The sequence below is a fragment of the Cariama cristata genome, unplaced genomic scaffold, assembly GCF_000690535.1.
Source record: "Cariama cristata isolate BGI_N322 unplaced genomic scaffold, ASM69053v1 scaffold10895, whole genome shotgun sequence".
Classification (NCBI taxonomy): Eukaryota; Metazoa; Chordata; class Aves; order Cariamiformes; family Cariamidae; genus Cariama; species Cariama cristata.
In genome coordinates this window covers 40,735-56,028 of record NW_009620132.1, presented here as the reverse complement: position 1 = coordinate 56,028, position 15,294 = coordinate 40,735, and the positions used below count along the sequence as shown (strand labels likewise).

At 40.8% G+C, this 15,294-nt stretch overlaps 1 protein-coding gene across 1 annotated transcript in view; it reads left to right on the top strand.

Annotated features, from left to right (window-relative positions):
* ATRN (attractin) overlaps window positions 1–15,294 on the top strand; it is a gene marked incomplete at its 5' end in the record, with an annotated part of 84,024 nt that overhangs the window by 45,606 nt on the left and 23,124 nt on the right. The window contains one exon of the mRNA XM_009701482.1: window positions 10,490–10,568. Coding sequence (XP_009699784.1) covers window positions 10,490–10,568 — 79 coding nt within the window. The remainder of the gene's footprint in view (window positions 1–10,489; window positions 10,569–15,294) is intronic.

Sequence of the window (15,294 nt, the reverse complement as noted above, 5' to 3'; positions counted from 1 at the left end):
TGGGTCCTTCAGAAAAGTGGCTTATATAATTTTTTTTTTTTTGAGTATGTAGCATTTGCAGAGTGAATTGTGCTTTAATGCAATCCTATGTAAGCAGCAGGCTTGAACCACCAGCTTACTTCCATTGATACGGAGTAAGTGTACTCCTGGATCAGACTTAAGCATTTGTTCTGCTGAATCCATCACAGTCAAGGTCTTCCCAAAAAATCTTTGTGGCAGGGTTATTACTTACAAGGAGAACTAATGGGGAAGCGATTGGTTCCTTAGTTCCTTTTTAGTGGCATAAGATCAATCCGCACTTTAAAAACTATCCATTAGTTCTTTACAGACCCAGATCCACTTGCGTATGAGAGTTTGAAAGCCTTCAATCTGAGTGATTCCTCCAGTTCCATTATTGGAAGAGAATCACATTTTGAAGCAGAAGATATGTACATTATATATCTCAGGGAGCACATGCAGCTGAAGATAGATGTCCAAAAGTCAGGCAGATTGAAGGTAGTCAACAGTGATTTTCCTTCCCTCCCTCACTGCTATCGCACGGATCTCCTTGAAAAGTAATGTTACAATATTATTTAACATCCTAACATGCCAGAGGAATAAGAACGTGTGTATTTGCGAGAAGACCTTTTATTGGTGTTTTCCAACTAAGCATTTATAATGCATTAAAAATTCTTTGATTCTTTAACTATAACTACTGCTAAGTTCCTCTCCCAGTATTTTATTTTACAGTCACTATAACTCGCTAAATAGCCAGTGTATTAGAACAGCATGATTCATCTCTGCTGTTTGTAGGGGAAACTGTTGAAACACTTGCATTTTTAATGCTCTAGGGTGCATTTCATAATTACAGCTGAATCCAAGTTAGACCATAAATAAGTAATATCTGATAGCCCCCAATGAAGTTAATGAGAGAGTTGGCTGAAAATTTGCACACGAAGTAGAGGCAATGAAAATGCCTTCTGCAAAGCCTAAAGACAGTTGGTGAAACCACCTTTTAGATACAGGCCACCTCTAACTCAAAAACTGAGATAGGTATCAATTTTTTTTAGTGTAATGATCACAAAAAGAGACTTTGTTCTGGAAAATGGGTGTTTAGAATTACTTTCTGTTAGCACGTTCAAGAGTCTTGCGTCATTTTACCGTTCCGCATGCAATTTTGGAAATTCTTCTGTGCTGGTGATGTTGTGGCACGTTTCCATCTTCTGGAAACCACTTTCTTCACTTTGTTGTAACCCCATCCTAAATGTGGTCTTCTGCCGTGCTACTGGAAGAAACAGCTGTGCCTTAAGCTGCGCGTAGAACCATACAGGAAAAGGAGGGATTTAGGTTTTCAGTTTTATTGCTGACATTTCTGATGATTTAAGTCAAATCGGTCCCTCCAATGGTCACTGGAGCGCAAGCTGGATTCGCAAAGTCCAGCACTGCTGAATTTATGGAGTATCACAGGCTCTGACCCGACTGACTGCGAGGCACACAGCGTTACAGGAACCTGGCCGTGCTTTTAAACAACGTCAGGCAGCACGGAGCAGGATGAAACGTGACTGCTGGATTTGATTTCCATTTCATTTAAGAGTTGGGCTACTGTGGGTGAGAGGAGGGTGTACCTCACATTTAGAGGTGCTACTAGACTCTTGGAGCTCCTTCTGGGAGTCAGTGTTCAGCATGAAGTCAGGTGTGTGGCTGTATGTTACCGTTATTTTATTTTGCAACCCATTAACTTTTTATTTTAAGCGAGGCAAATGTGGCTAAAGGTTGGGTAGAACGGTGAAGTTATGGGATCATTAATATTGCCTTATAATTGGAGCCGGAGGAGAAATGATACTCTGACTGTTGTTAACCTTTGCAAAGCTAAATGAATTGCAAGCAAACTGTGTTTTTTCTGTTTCCTCCACTGCTTTTCATAACGTAACTCTTTAAATTACAAATCTCGCTGTTGTCTTTCAGCGGATAGTTTGAGCTATTTTGACAGTCTCTAGGAGACATTTTTATTAGGGTCTGTACTTCCTTGTCTTCCAAAACCTCTGCATATGCCACCACCCCTATCAATAATATCTATTTCTCACCAGTGTACTTTTGCATACAGAAGATGTGGAAATACTTATTATTTTGAATATTTGGCCTTCTAAACTTGTAGTGCTTACCAATGATCCCTTTTCTTCCTTTTATTAAAAAAAAAAAAAGTGCATTTGTATTTCTTCTGTGCGTCTCTGCTTTATTGGCCAGCTCTGTACAGATTTATAAGAGGAGTATTAAGAACGGTTTGAAGGAAATTAGGATGTGTAAACACCAGAAGAAACAGCAGAAGAAGAGTTAAAAGCCTGGCTTGTATTCTAACTGGTGACACAGTTGGCTGTAAAGCAGTCGAGGATCATGCTGGTAACCCTGCAACTTGTTAGGAGGAGACCTCTTGTTCCAAAACTAGGAGAGTGACAGCAAGGTCACAGCACATCACCGCTGCCGTTCCTTTTCCTCGTGTGGCAGCCCTAAGAAACTCAAAATGAGGAGACGGAGGTATTGACCAACAGACTTGCCTAAAAGATCAGAAGTGAAAAGTGAACAAAACTGAAGCCAAAGGCTTCTGCTAAAGAAGCTGTTGAGCCCTACAGGGTATAAAAGAACTATAAACCTTATAAACCAGGTTTGCTGTCTCCAGGAAAGAAACCAGGAGATGTGGTGAGGACCTGACAGCCAGCATCCCTTGTCTTCTCTGTGGGACACAAGTGATGTTGGCCAGACCAGCTGGCCAATACATTCAGCATTTGTGGGTTTGAGAGTGTGAATGGGTATAATGGGTTTTTCACTGAGATTTTAAATATAATCACCTTCAGCCTGTAGAAGAGAAGGCTCTGGGGAGACCTTATTGCGGCCTTTCAGTACTTAAAGGGGGTTTATAAGAAAGATGGGGACAAACTTTCTAGCAGGGCCAGTTGCGATAGGACAAGGGGTAATGGTTTTGTACTAAAAGAGGGTAGATCCAGACTAAGCATAAGGAAGGAATTTTTTATGATGAGGGTGGTGAAACACTGGACCAGGTTGCCCAGAGAGGTGGTCGGTGCCCCATCCCTGGAAACATTCAAGGTCAGGTTGGACAGGGCTCTGAGCCACCCGATCGAGTTGAAGATGTCCCTGCTCATGGCAGGGGGGCTGGACTTAGGTGACCTTTAAAGGTCCCTTCCAACCCAAACCTTTCTGTGGTTCTTTGATTCTATTCTGTGTTCTCCTAGTGAGCTTTGTTACATTGATTTAGCATAGACCTCTGATGTCTTCTACACTTCTGTTCTCTGTCCTTGCATGCAGAGTTCACCCCATTTCTTGCCTGCTCTATGTCCCATCTTTCATATCTGCCCTTGAGATGTCCTTCTAGGGCTGTTCAGCGCTGTCTCTCTCTGGTCACATCATATTCTTACGACAATTGTTAGAGAAATGGGTGTCTTTCACGAATGGAACAGAAGTTGCAAGTTTTTTGTTTTCATGGTGGCACTCGAAATCTCATGTGCCTCTATTAAGATCTGAATATCAAATAGTGTAATTTTAGTTTGGTGCAAATAATGGGACTTGTTCCTCAGAAAAATTTTAGAGGGAGTGGTATTTATGTCCGTACAAGAGTCAGGCAGATGATTTAATGTGCTGTATATTGTTCTTCCTGACTGTAAGCATTTGCCCAGTATTTTCAATAAGTGGGAATGGCCTGTTGCAATAATTCAAATCTGGAGTCGTGCTGCCGATATTTTATTTACTCTTTTTGCTTATTAAATAATTTCTTACTGCAGCATGAATGGCATTAAGAAATACAGTCTGAATCCCTTTTTTTTGTTGTTGTTGTTTTGAGGAAAAGGAAGAGCTTGGCAATATCTTCACGCTATTTCTAACAAGATGAAGAAGTTTAGCAGTTCAACATCCATGACTTCCTTCTTTCCATGTTGTCCACATCACTCTTTACTTTGTCCTCCCCAATGGTCACATGTGGACCAGAGCAGTGAGGCCAGTTGGTCTCTCCTCCGTTCATTAGCCTCATCATTATCTGTGCCCATTTATGGTTTTGGCCTCTAAAAGTCTCCTGTGACAACGTAGTGGTTTGGGGTGTGATATAAGCACTTTGGGTTTTTAAACCTTTCTTGAGTGGGATTTAGTTTATAACTTTGACATCTTAATTTAGGTTTCTGTATGTGTTGTGTCGAAGCTGCTCTTCTATTCATTGCAGATGCGCACCAAAGAGCAGTTCAGTTACGAGACATAGATGTCTACCTCAGCGTGGGCCGCGTAGCTCTCGATGAACGGCTGATTTTAATTCATTTGGGTATTTCGTGCAAGTTAAGTTTTCTTGAGTGGGATTTAGTTTATAACTTTGACATCTTAATTTAGGTTTCTGTATGTGTTGTGTCGAAGCTGCTCTTCTATTCATTGCAGATGCGCACCAAAGAGCAGTTCAGTTACCAGACATAGATGTCTACCTCAGCATGGGTTGATTTTAGTTCATTTGGGTATTTCTTGCGAGTTAAGTTGACAAGCTCACCAGGTTAGTGCAGAGACTACAGAAGAGGAGAACTGAGAATGGAAGGAGTCTGTAGGGCCAACGCCGTGCTTGATCCCTGGTCCCACTTGTAGCTACAGCCTGCTCAGACATCCCTGCCTTTGGAGTAGCTTGTTCTCCTGCCTGAAAATAGTATAAGGGAAAAACCTTCAAAACACAGGTCAAAAATAACACTGCTTTCCGTCTCAGTGTCATCATGTGTCCCATGATTTTTGGTGTGTTTACTTAAAGCTCCATCTTCTAGACCTGCAGGATGACTTTCTCCCCTTTTTTAATGTTAATGCCCTTTGCGATACCATAGGAGGACTTGCAAATTTGAACCCTAAAAAGCAAAACAAAACTAAATAAAACGAAAACAAACAAAAAACCCCAGGCAAATATATTAGTACTTGCTTTCCCAAAAGACCTCAGACCTCTAGTTAGGCTCATCTTGTGTTCGTAGAAGCTGCCACCATTTTATAGGGTGTCAGATTGGTTGTTCTAGCCAATAAGTAGTTTTTTAAAACAGACACAAAAGAAAAATAGTATCACCTGCTGCTGCAAATAAGGTGGGTTGTGGCTTGTTAAACCTTGGTGCCATCTTCAGCAGAAAGATAAGGTCATTAATCTGTAGATCAGATCTGTTGATGTGCTGTTGGCTGCAGACACCTGTTTGGCAAAGGCCAACTATGCAAACCATGTGCGCTCCTTCTGCATTATGTACTTGTTCCAATTATTTTGAGGTTTAAAGCATTGAGTACTTAAAAATGTGTCTTGTAACTCTCCAGCATATTAAAATTTACTTTTAAATAGCGCTTAAATAGCTTCCAATTCATCAAAATAATTTGGGATGTGTTTCTAGTAATCATTGCAGTGCTTTCTGAAATTATTAAGTGACCTATATATGTTAAAGCATATTAGTGTTGAAGCTGCTGTATATTTTGGCATTTAAAACTGCCATTTTTTACTAGCAATTCTGATGTTGATAAACATTGTAGGAGAGTTTAATAATTGGGCCCTAATATGCCAGATGGATTTTCTTCTATCCTCGTGAGAATGCATCGTATCAAAGTGCTGATCAAGTTTTCCAGCCATTTAAAACTGAAAGCATACTTGTTTGAAGAGCTTTAAGGATACCTGGAGTGGAGAGAATATCACCTCTGCTATGAAAAGGAGCTTAAGAGTACAGAATAAAACCAGACAGGGTGTTTAAATTCAGGTCTTTGTGTCAGAGTGAGAATACCCTGTGGTATAAAGAGTGCTGAAGGCTTATCAACTAACGATTAATGCATGTGTTAAGGCCAACTGAGGGGAGATTACTTATAACCATGTTGCTCATTTATTGTACTTGAATAATCCAATAACGAATTAAGAATTACTTGATTAAGCTATTTATCAAATAGAATATTGTCCACAAAATGTAAATGTAACTTCTCCCTGTATTGCAATATTTATGCTGCGTAAGCATAAACTTTGCTAACTTGTATGGGCCGATGGAAGCTGCATTTGGTAGAACCTGACCCAAATGAGGAGTCATGTTCAAAATTCCCTGGGACAAAGAACTCTCCAGGGGTGGTAGATATCTCTGGATGACTCTTTTTCTTTCCAGTCTGGTTTCATATCAGACTTTTCTGATTTTTCTCTTTTTCTGTTGAAAAAATTGAACTGCTGTCCAGCTGGATTCATCGCTGGCCTTAGGAAAATGGAAATCCAGCAGCTGATAGTTGAGGTACAGCTACTGGATGTGCAGCTTTGCCTGCATGGGGCATTTGCAGGACTGCGTACAGACTGCCCTGGGATGTTACAAGCCCAAGAACATTTGTCCTCTTTACCTTCTTTTCAGAGAGATGGGTGACGAGAAATGATACAGAAGCGTTGTTTAAGATGGAGGAAGGTACAGAGAGAAGACTTGAATGAACAGCGGATTTCAGGGATGAAGGAGGCCCTTGGTAGGCTATTATTTTTGGAGGAGAAAGAAACAGAAGGAGACAGTAAAGCAAGTCCTGCAGCAAAGGCTTATTTTTAAAGCTATTTGGAAATGGGTGGGTATTTGTAGCTGGCAGAGAGATGGCTGAGGCTGTTCAGGAGAAAGCAGGGCACAGCACGGCCTTTGACCAGGACTCTGCCAACTATAGACTTTCACTCCAAACCATTTTCCAACACTGCTCTCGCTCCACACAGCTGTTTCTTTCTGCTGGCTCCATATTTACACAGTTCCTTTCCAAGAGAAGGTGTGGAAAAGAAAGCAGCTTTAAACCTACTGATGTGAGGACAAGTCTTTTTAACTTATTTCAGGATGGTTTAGGGTGAATAAATCCAGCAGATAGATCCTGACTTCGCGCTACCCCCGGGGCTCTTCCAGCAGGTGATGGACTGCAGCCCAGCAAGCAGGAGCTGCCTTTCCTTCCTCCACGAGTGCTGCCAAGGGGAGGTAATGCAAGGGGGAAAATAGATTTCCTTAGTGATTTTATAGCTTTTGTGGGTATTTGCTGCCTCCTTGTGACGGTACAAAGATGTATGGTGCTGTTCCTCTGAAATACAGGGTACTGCGGTGAGCGTTTCAGAAGGAGTTTTTGTTAGTCCTTAGTCGTTAATTCCTCCCTGTGCTTTCTTCAGAAAGTCTTGGCTGTGGTGCCAGAAGTGAGGCGGGAAAAAGAAACCCATGAAAGACTCTGGCATGTACAGCCTTGTGCAATGTTGCATTTTGGCAAAGGGATTTAATACAAGGATAAAGATGATCCTCTTAGTTCTCAACTCTAGCTTTCTTCTCTGAGGGAGTAAATGAATATGTAGGGAGACACCGTGTTCAAATCAACTGAAAATAAGAGGTCCGTACGTGATGTTTACAACTGGCATTTTTCCTAAAAAGGAGGCATCCTCATGGGAGTTGAGCGTGTTTTGAGGTGTTATCTTTGGTTCGATGTGTATGTTTCTGGTGCTGTCTGATAGATACGTGGGAATGGAGCACATACGTCTTGTAAGGGTCACCTGCAGAAAGCTGGAGATCTCATTGACTTTGCTGGTTGTGCATGGCACAACGCAGGTTCACCTGTATGCTTGACCTCCTGAGAAACTCCTCCTGAAGGTAAATCTCTCTGAAATGGGTCTGTATAACACAGAGATCCTGGAGATCGATGAAGCATCTGACCTTTTTCCTCTGCCCTCTGGACTTCTATGTCCTTTCCCCAAATAAAGGGATATGGAGGAGGTGGACTCAGATAAGCCATGGCAGTAACCATTGCCCATAAGCTGCATCTAAAATGCTTTATCCTGAGATGAAACTTCTCGCTGGAGTCACGACGTGAACACGATTGCCTGGCAGACGTCGCGCTTTGGCAGCCTGTCCTGGGGACTCCTGCAGATATTTTGAATATCGTTTTCATGGTTAAATTAAATGTGGAGCCAGGAACGCTTTTCCCCGCTGCCTCAAAGGTTTTGTTTTATTTCCACCCTCCATTTGTACAATGATGTTAAAATGTTACTGAAAACAAAGCAGACCAAAGATTTAGCTCATGGTCTTAACTGTGCTGGTTTTGCATGGAATCATTTTGAATTTTTGCTCTTCAGAGAGCACTGTCCTCTTTGGTCCTCAGAGATAAAGCAAACGTTGCATCTCAGAAAGACTTTAGGTTTCCTTGAGAGAAAGGGAACTTAAAAGAAGAAAAAAAGCTTACCAAAGCCATTCAGTAAGTGTGGTGGCATTCGTGCCGTGGGGAGATAAGAAGAGCCCCAAGACAAATGCGGGCACTCAAAAATTTCGCTAGTCTGTCATTCACTTGTGCCTGTTCAAGTGTGGCATAGGTGAAAATCCATTTATTCCAAACATGACCTTGTCCAGGAGAGAGATACTCTTTCCAGGTGGTATGGATAGTCTGCCGTCGCGCTTAGTACAGCAGCAGAGAGCTTCGGGAAAGAAAGGGAAAGCCAAAGGTATGGAATCCTCAGTCATCAATAATGCACATTAGCTTCTTTACCAAAATAGAAATTAAAGATTTAATGTATTCACTTTACTAGTTAATGGGGGCACATTGGTTTTTTTACTGCAAAACTCAGTAGTAATCCAGTACCTCTCAAGAATGAAAATAAAATAGCCATTTAAAATCCTTGTCTAAACTATTTGTGTTTGCGGGAAAATGGCTGGGCTTTTACACTGAAATAATGTCAGATTTTAATATTTAGAGGAAGTGTAGGGGAAGTGACTTGGAATACACACCTCTTAAAATGAAAAAGGCCAAACAAATCTCTCCATGATCCTGCTTAAATTTAAAGAAATAAGCACTGTAGGAGTCTTTAAAAGCCATGCAGACATTTTATCGCTGAAGTCACACGAGTGCCAATTTTTTCATATCATAAAACATGTTTCTGTGCATATCTAAGCCTGAAAAATAGAATCACATTGCCTACTGACTGCCCCTTCAGTGTTTGGTGCCCGATCGCACGCAGTTTTCGTAATACATAGTCTGTGGATAACGGTCTGTAATCAGGAGCAGGCTCTCCTCCTTTTGCATCTCAGGGAATGCTTCCTGCTGTCTATCCTTTTTTTTAATGATAAATATTTCCAAGTCTTTGCAGTTTTGTCTGCTAAAGAATTTGCCGTTGTAGAGTAGGACTCCTAGTTGCTGAAGTAGTGCTCAAAGGACAAAATGTGCAGTCCCTCGTAGCTTGTGTAAGGCGAACGGCACAGCATTTATGAGGAGAGGGAATGGCAGGGAACCGGTGGGATGAGACGCCATCGATCATCGTAAGCTGTGCTTTTTTGGTCAACAGTGCAACTCTGGCTTCACGTCCTAGTAGACGTCGTCATCATTGGGGTCATCAACACTTTTATGAGTAGGATGGGAGAGCACAGTGGAAACCGCAGCGTTGTTTGGAAATAGAAAGTTTGGGGATCTGCAAAAAAAATTTCATTTTTGGAAGCAGAGCTGAGTTTGGTTTTGAAGGCAGGGAGTATGGAGCGGTTGTGGTCTTTCTCCCACCGTAGTCTTTCCTGCATGGCTGTGGGTCTTCATGGGGAGCAAGAATGGCAAGAACCGAAGCGTGCCCAAAGGCAGGGAGAAGGGCACGCCAGTTTCCACTTCAAGCATACAGAGCACAGCGGTCGGCATAAATAGTGCACTTTAGGAAAGAAGTCATCTATTCTGGTTAATCTTCCCTCAAGCGCTCTAGTTAAATATATGCTAGAGCATGGGGAAGGAGGTTTGGAGATGTTTTCTCTTACCCATTGGTGCGGTACTTGAGAAGAGAGGTTTTCACTGGGGTTTAGATATATAAAAGGAAAAATTTGAGTCTTAGCAAGCTTGTGTGCCTTGAAGTTGCTCATTAAGTATTCCGTGTGATAAGATCATAACTGTCAATAAAGTCGGTTTTTATTATTATTAAGATTTTCTTAATTCTGCTTCTTTGCATTTTTCCCTAGAAGTTGATAAATCTATTAATCCTTTTCTCCTCTTTAGATACAGATTTGGGGAAATCAAAAAATGCCTATAGATCTGCAACAGCCAGTTAAAAAGAATCCAACTACTATACACTTTATCTTATTTTTGTAATTTGGAAAAGAAAAGAAAAAATAGTCAATTTTCTCTGCTTCTTTCAAGGCTTTTCTTTCTTTGGATTATCCTCTCGCTTTAAATGGCGCGAAGGATAGTCAATAGTGGTTTTTCCAATCTGATGCATTTTTTCGACCTTACTGTTCTGATTTCCTGGTGAAAATTGGTGGATGGTCGTATAAAGAGGTCAAATAGGTAACTTTGGAACAACAGTTTTCTCTGAAAATAAATGTACATCGTTCCTCACCATGTGTCATGAGCACTGAACTGTGCAAAACGCTTTGCACTGCTGTATTATCTTTCATCAAAGTACCTCGAAGTATTATCTGAACTTTTAGTCTACTTTTTTTGATTTGCTAAAGCTTTTCAGCTACTGTTATGTTAAGAACAAGGACAATAAGATATTTTATTTTATTTTTTTTTTCCTTTACAGTTGTTTCCTGTCTTTGCTCCTGGTGGCAGCTGTGGTTTGGAAGATTAAACAAAGTTGCTGGGCATCACGACGAAGAGAGGTTGAAATGACAAAATTGAATGCTATCTCTTAAATGACTTTTTTATAGTTGTTCTGTCTTGTATTTATTCACATATGCATAGCATTAACCTTCAGTTAAGGATAAGCTCCACTAATCTATAAATGCTTCTGTTTAGGGATTTATAATAGTGTACTTTCGATTACAGTTTCAGTGACAAATGATGCTATTTTAGTATCCTGATGCTGCAGTTTCTCTGAAGCACAGAAAAATAGGGATGAGTGTCCTGAGTTCCCACAACTCAGGTTCAAGACAGTATCAATACAAAACCACCGCAAGTTAGGAGATTCTTTACATCTGTTTTGAGAGAGGAAGTTTCTGCCCTGAACCTCTGAACCACATTAGCTCCCGCTTTTATCTGTTTAAAAAAAGACTAATCCCCATTTTCAAATTAAAAACTTATCTAAATGTTTTGGGGTGGTTGCTTTTTTTTTTTTCTTTTTTTCCCCTGGAACATAGTAGCGCAAGAAAAAGGTGGGAGAAGCCACCCACGATGTGGAAAGCTATAGCATACTACTTAAAAAGGCAACTTCTAGCACCAGAGCTTTCTCCTCTTCACCCAGCCAGGGACCATACCAGCTTCCCAACTTCTTGTTTGCAGCATGTTAAAAAAATATGGTTCCTCCTTGTTTATCCCTGATGCATTTGGTAATTTATTTTTTTTTTTCCCACCACCTTTTTTTCCTGCTTCTCAGTTGAAGCTAATTTCACGTTACACCCAAAGCACTCAGGGTGACCAAGATAGGATGGCCAACGTGTTGTCGCTCGGTAGCATACAGAGTATGTCCTTATTTCTCATTTTTAAGCACAAATGCAGAAATATATAGTAGAGCTGTGTTTGTAGAGAAGCAAGTCCTGTGCGCCACAAGGCAGACGACCGCACGTTCCTGGGGTTTTCTTGCTGTGGTAAGCACTAAAACCGTGTATATGGTTTTATTATACATACTGGGAGAGCCCTGTATAATGTACAGATATGGCAGAGGTTAGGCTGGGCTGTGCTTGGGATTATTTTTAGGAGCTTTGTCTTGTGCAATCTGTTTACTTGTACGCAAAATGAGAGAAGCCAGACTTTATTCAAGTGAGTCCATGTGTACTTTCTATATCTGAGTGTCTATATGTCATCTCCCGAGACCAAATATGTTTTCCTAAGGAGTGAGGTGTGTTTCTGCCCTGCTTTTGGATTTTAGAGTGAAATCTACCCATTCCCATCGATTTTCCTCCCAGCTGTCTTGCTGGGGTGAAGCTTTTGGCAGCTGCAGGCACCCAGCCATGTAACTGTTCTGTTCAAGGGTGTTTTATTCCTATGTGGTAGTTGATCAAGAATATTCTGGGGATTAATTTTTACAGTGCTGAAATTCTGTGTCAGTGCCCATTTCTTGCATATCTTCAAAAATCTGTATCTGGTTGTACTTTCCAGTGCAGTAGTGGGAGTAGTATGAATTTATTCAATCTGAGGATCTCCTTTCTTATACTAAAGCAGGATGATGTCTGATAACTCTTCTCCTCGTCTTCCTCTTTCTGCTTCAGATGTTTTAGCTCTTGCTAGTGAACTGAAATGCATGATATAATCACTGGTTTTCAAACAGATAACCCTTAATCTTTGAAATAATTTAAGTCTTTGAGGTTTTCTCTACCTCTGAAGGTAGATAAATTTTCACTAGGGTGGCTGTTTTTTTCCTTCTCACTTTCTTGGCAAGAAAGTAAGCTGGAGTCAGCATAATATTCCCTGTTGGCTCCTGGGGTTAAATGTTATCTAGGAATGTATAAGGAGTATAGACTGAGAAGTAAATACTGTGCTTTGGAGCTCAGTTAAGATATTTTAGCAGTGGCTTAAAGGAAAAATGTCTCTATAAATGAAGTTACTTTCCGTCTGATGCATGTTTTAAGGAAAAAAGCTGGAGTACCAGCAACATATTGGCATGTTTTAGTCTAAATTCAATTTACATGTGTGGCTACTTGACAGGCAGTTCATCAGGGTGTTCTTTTCCTGGCAGATTCCTGTCTTTTGTTGTTATTTGTCTTGCATCTTTTTTTCATCTAGTGACTCTGTCTTGTAGTTCATAGATCTCTGCTATTCCATTGCTCTTTTGTTAGAAATACTTATAAAACTTCAGGAAACAGTTTTAAGTCTTTGCCATGCCATTCTTAGATATATTAATAAAGACTGTCTCCAGAAACAAAAGTCAACCCAAAAATTATTTGACTTTTTGGTATTATCTAAGATGATTTTATAGCTTGCAGGTTTGTTTTTTTTTATATGGACTCTCAATAAATCCTAACAAGGCTTTCTGTAAAGCTCGGTAGTTAAAATGTTGATTAATAGCAATTCGCTGCACTGCAAGTTTTAAGTGTACACAGGTTTACCCCTCTGTTCTGAGGATGCTTCTGAAGAGTGTGATTTTTAGATTGGCCATTCTTTTTTCCTTTGGAGGTGGCTGCTGTCTTTGGGTTTCTCCGTTACCCTTACAGGAGTCTTGAGTCACAGAGTCTGCAGGCTGGACTGGGAAAAACAGATTTTGTTTTACCACTTTTTCTCTTCCCTCTATAAACTGCTGATACAGCTGATGAGAGACCACCTCCTCCACCGCCTCCCACCATATTACAATTTAGAGGCTGGGTGAAAGGAAAGGTGATTGAGCAGCAGGGGCAGGACACCCGATTCAGACAGCATATTGTAAGCTTTAAGTTAATATGTGCTGCAGCCCTGGAGGAAGATATTTCTCTGATTTGGGCTACATTTTTAGAAGAAGTCAAGTTACAGTGACCTGTCTCCCATGGGTTGTGCTGTAGTAATTCTGCGCTTGTTGTCTAATCTTAACCCAAAAGTAAGTAAAATATAACACGATCTGCCAGTAATTCCCAGCTATCAATCACTTCTGCTTCCAATATAAGCATTGCAAGTGCCTAGCTTCTTATCACAGTGCAGGGTGAAAAGCAGATAGCTGGAGCTTAATGTGAGATATGCATAGGACAGAAAAGGGAGTGTATTGAAAGGTCTAGTAGTCAAAATTATTCAGACAGTATTGCTTGGAAAATGTGCTGGGAGAAGTTGTACAGCTGTGCTTGGTGTCTCAGGTTAATGGAACAGAGCAGCATCATTTGGTTGAAAATAAATTTGCATTACTCCTTATTGAGAAAGCAGTGTATACAAATCCAGAATCTACATCAGGATCTTGTAAAATAGATAAGAGTTTCCTGGCTTTTTTCTTTTCTTTTTTTTTTTTGTTTTTTTTTTGTTTGTGCAGCTAATCGTCTTTGACCAGCTGCTTGCACATGTCAGTGCTGGTGTTCCTCAGCCTTCTGGCTAAAGGGTCTTTTGGATGTGCAGACACGGAGTAGCATATGTATAGTTGTAGGAAAATGAGTTTGGAGCACTGAGCGAAAGTTCGGGACTTGCAGAGTATAAAACTTGACCTGAAGTAAAAATGGGAACAATTTGTGTCATATCAGGCATGGAGGAGATGGGATTGTAAATTGTGTGTTTATTCCCTTTCCAGTGAGCACCAAGTTTAAGTATCTTCAGACATCTTAAAGAGGGAAAATGGAAATAAAAAGGCAGCTTTTATAGGAGGCTTAAGATGAGGTGACCGACATTAGGAAATAGGGAGAGGAAACCTTTCTATCTTGTCTCTAGAAAATGACATGTTAAATGTATCAAGGTGGTAATGGAGAATAATGCACAAGATACGAGAGTGGCATTAGAAATTTAATATGCTCATCTGCTGTCATGAATTTTCTGTCCTATTATTTTATTTTTCCATCCAAATCCTATTCTCTTCACCCTCAGTCTGCTTCGTCTCCTCCACTTTGAGCAAGGAGTAGCTCCTCTTAACATTTCCAGCAAATGGAGCGTGGATAGTGATTTGGCTGACCCAGGGTAACTGTCTGCGTGAGGCTGAGCTGGATCGCTCTCCCTGTTGGGAGCATCAACACCAAGCACGTACAGAGATAACTAAATTTGGGTGTCTAGAGCTCAACTGCACCCTTAACATACATAAAATTGTCTACATTTTGCCTCCTTTCTTGCCAAGACTATTGAACATTTTTACTCTGTGCACTGCCCAGCTTATTCAGGATGGGTTTTGTGTATTGATTTACTGCAGAGATTATCCTTCTCCTTCCTGACCTCATTGCTGAAACCTTTTTCCCTCCCAAGTGTATTCAGAATGTCTCAGTACTTCTTTTTTCACTGTCATCCTCTACTGTAACATCCATGAACAATGAATACCATTTAGGCAGGCGGATTTCTCTGTTCATTTTTGCAGCAAAGACTTTCCAAGGGATGTGTGCTGTGTATTATTTATTGCCCTGCCTTCATTTTCTCCCCCTTCCTGTTCTCACCTGTTAGTATTTCATTCATCTCTTATATCTTCTCTCTTAGTCTGTGATTTAGGGCATCCTTTGTCAAAGAAAAGGATTCAGGATTGGAATATTTTCAAACTGTAACTGTAAATTGGGATCTTCATCGTTGTCTAGAGTCTCCAGTGGTGTTTTGAAAGGATCTGGTATCAACCTTATGCAGGGACATTAAAAGGTCAGGCTACAAATGCCCGTAGGTTTGGTGGTCCCATGGGCTTTGGAAGGCTTCTAAGAAACGAGATGTGCTGGTGCCGAACTTTGTTGCTGTTTTCTCCAAGCTCCCGGCAGTCATTTGGCATGTAGACCTTCTTGTTCAATAGCACCAGCAGCACTCTTCAGCGTCTGTCAG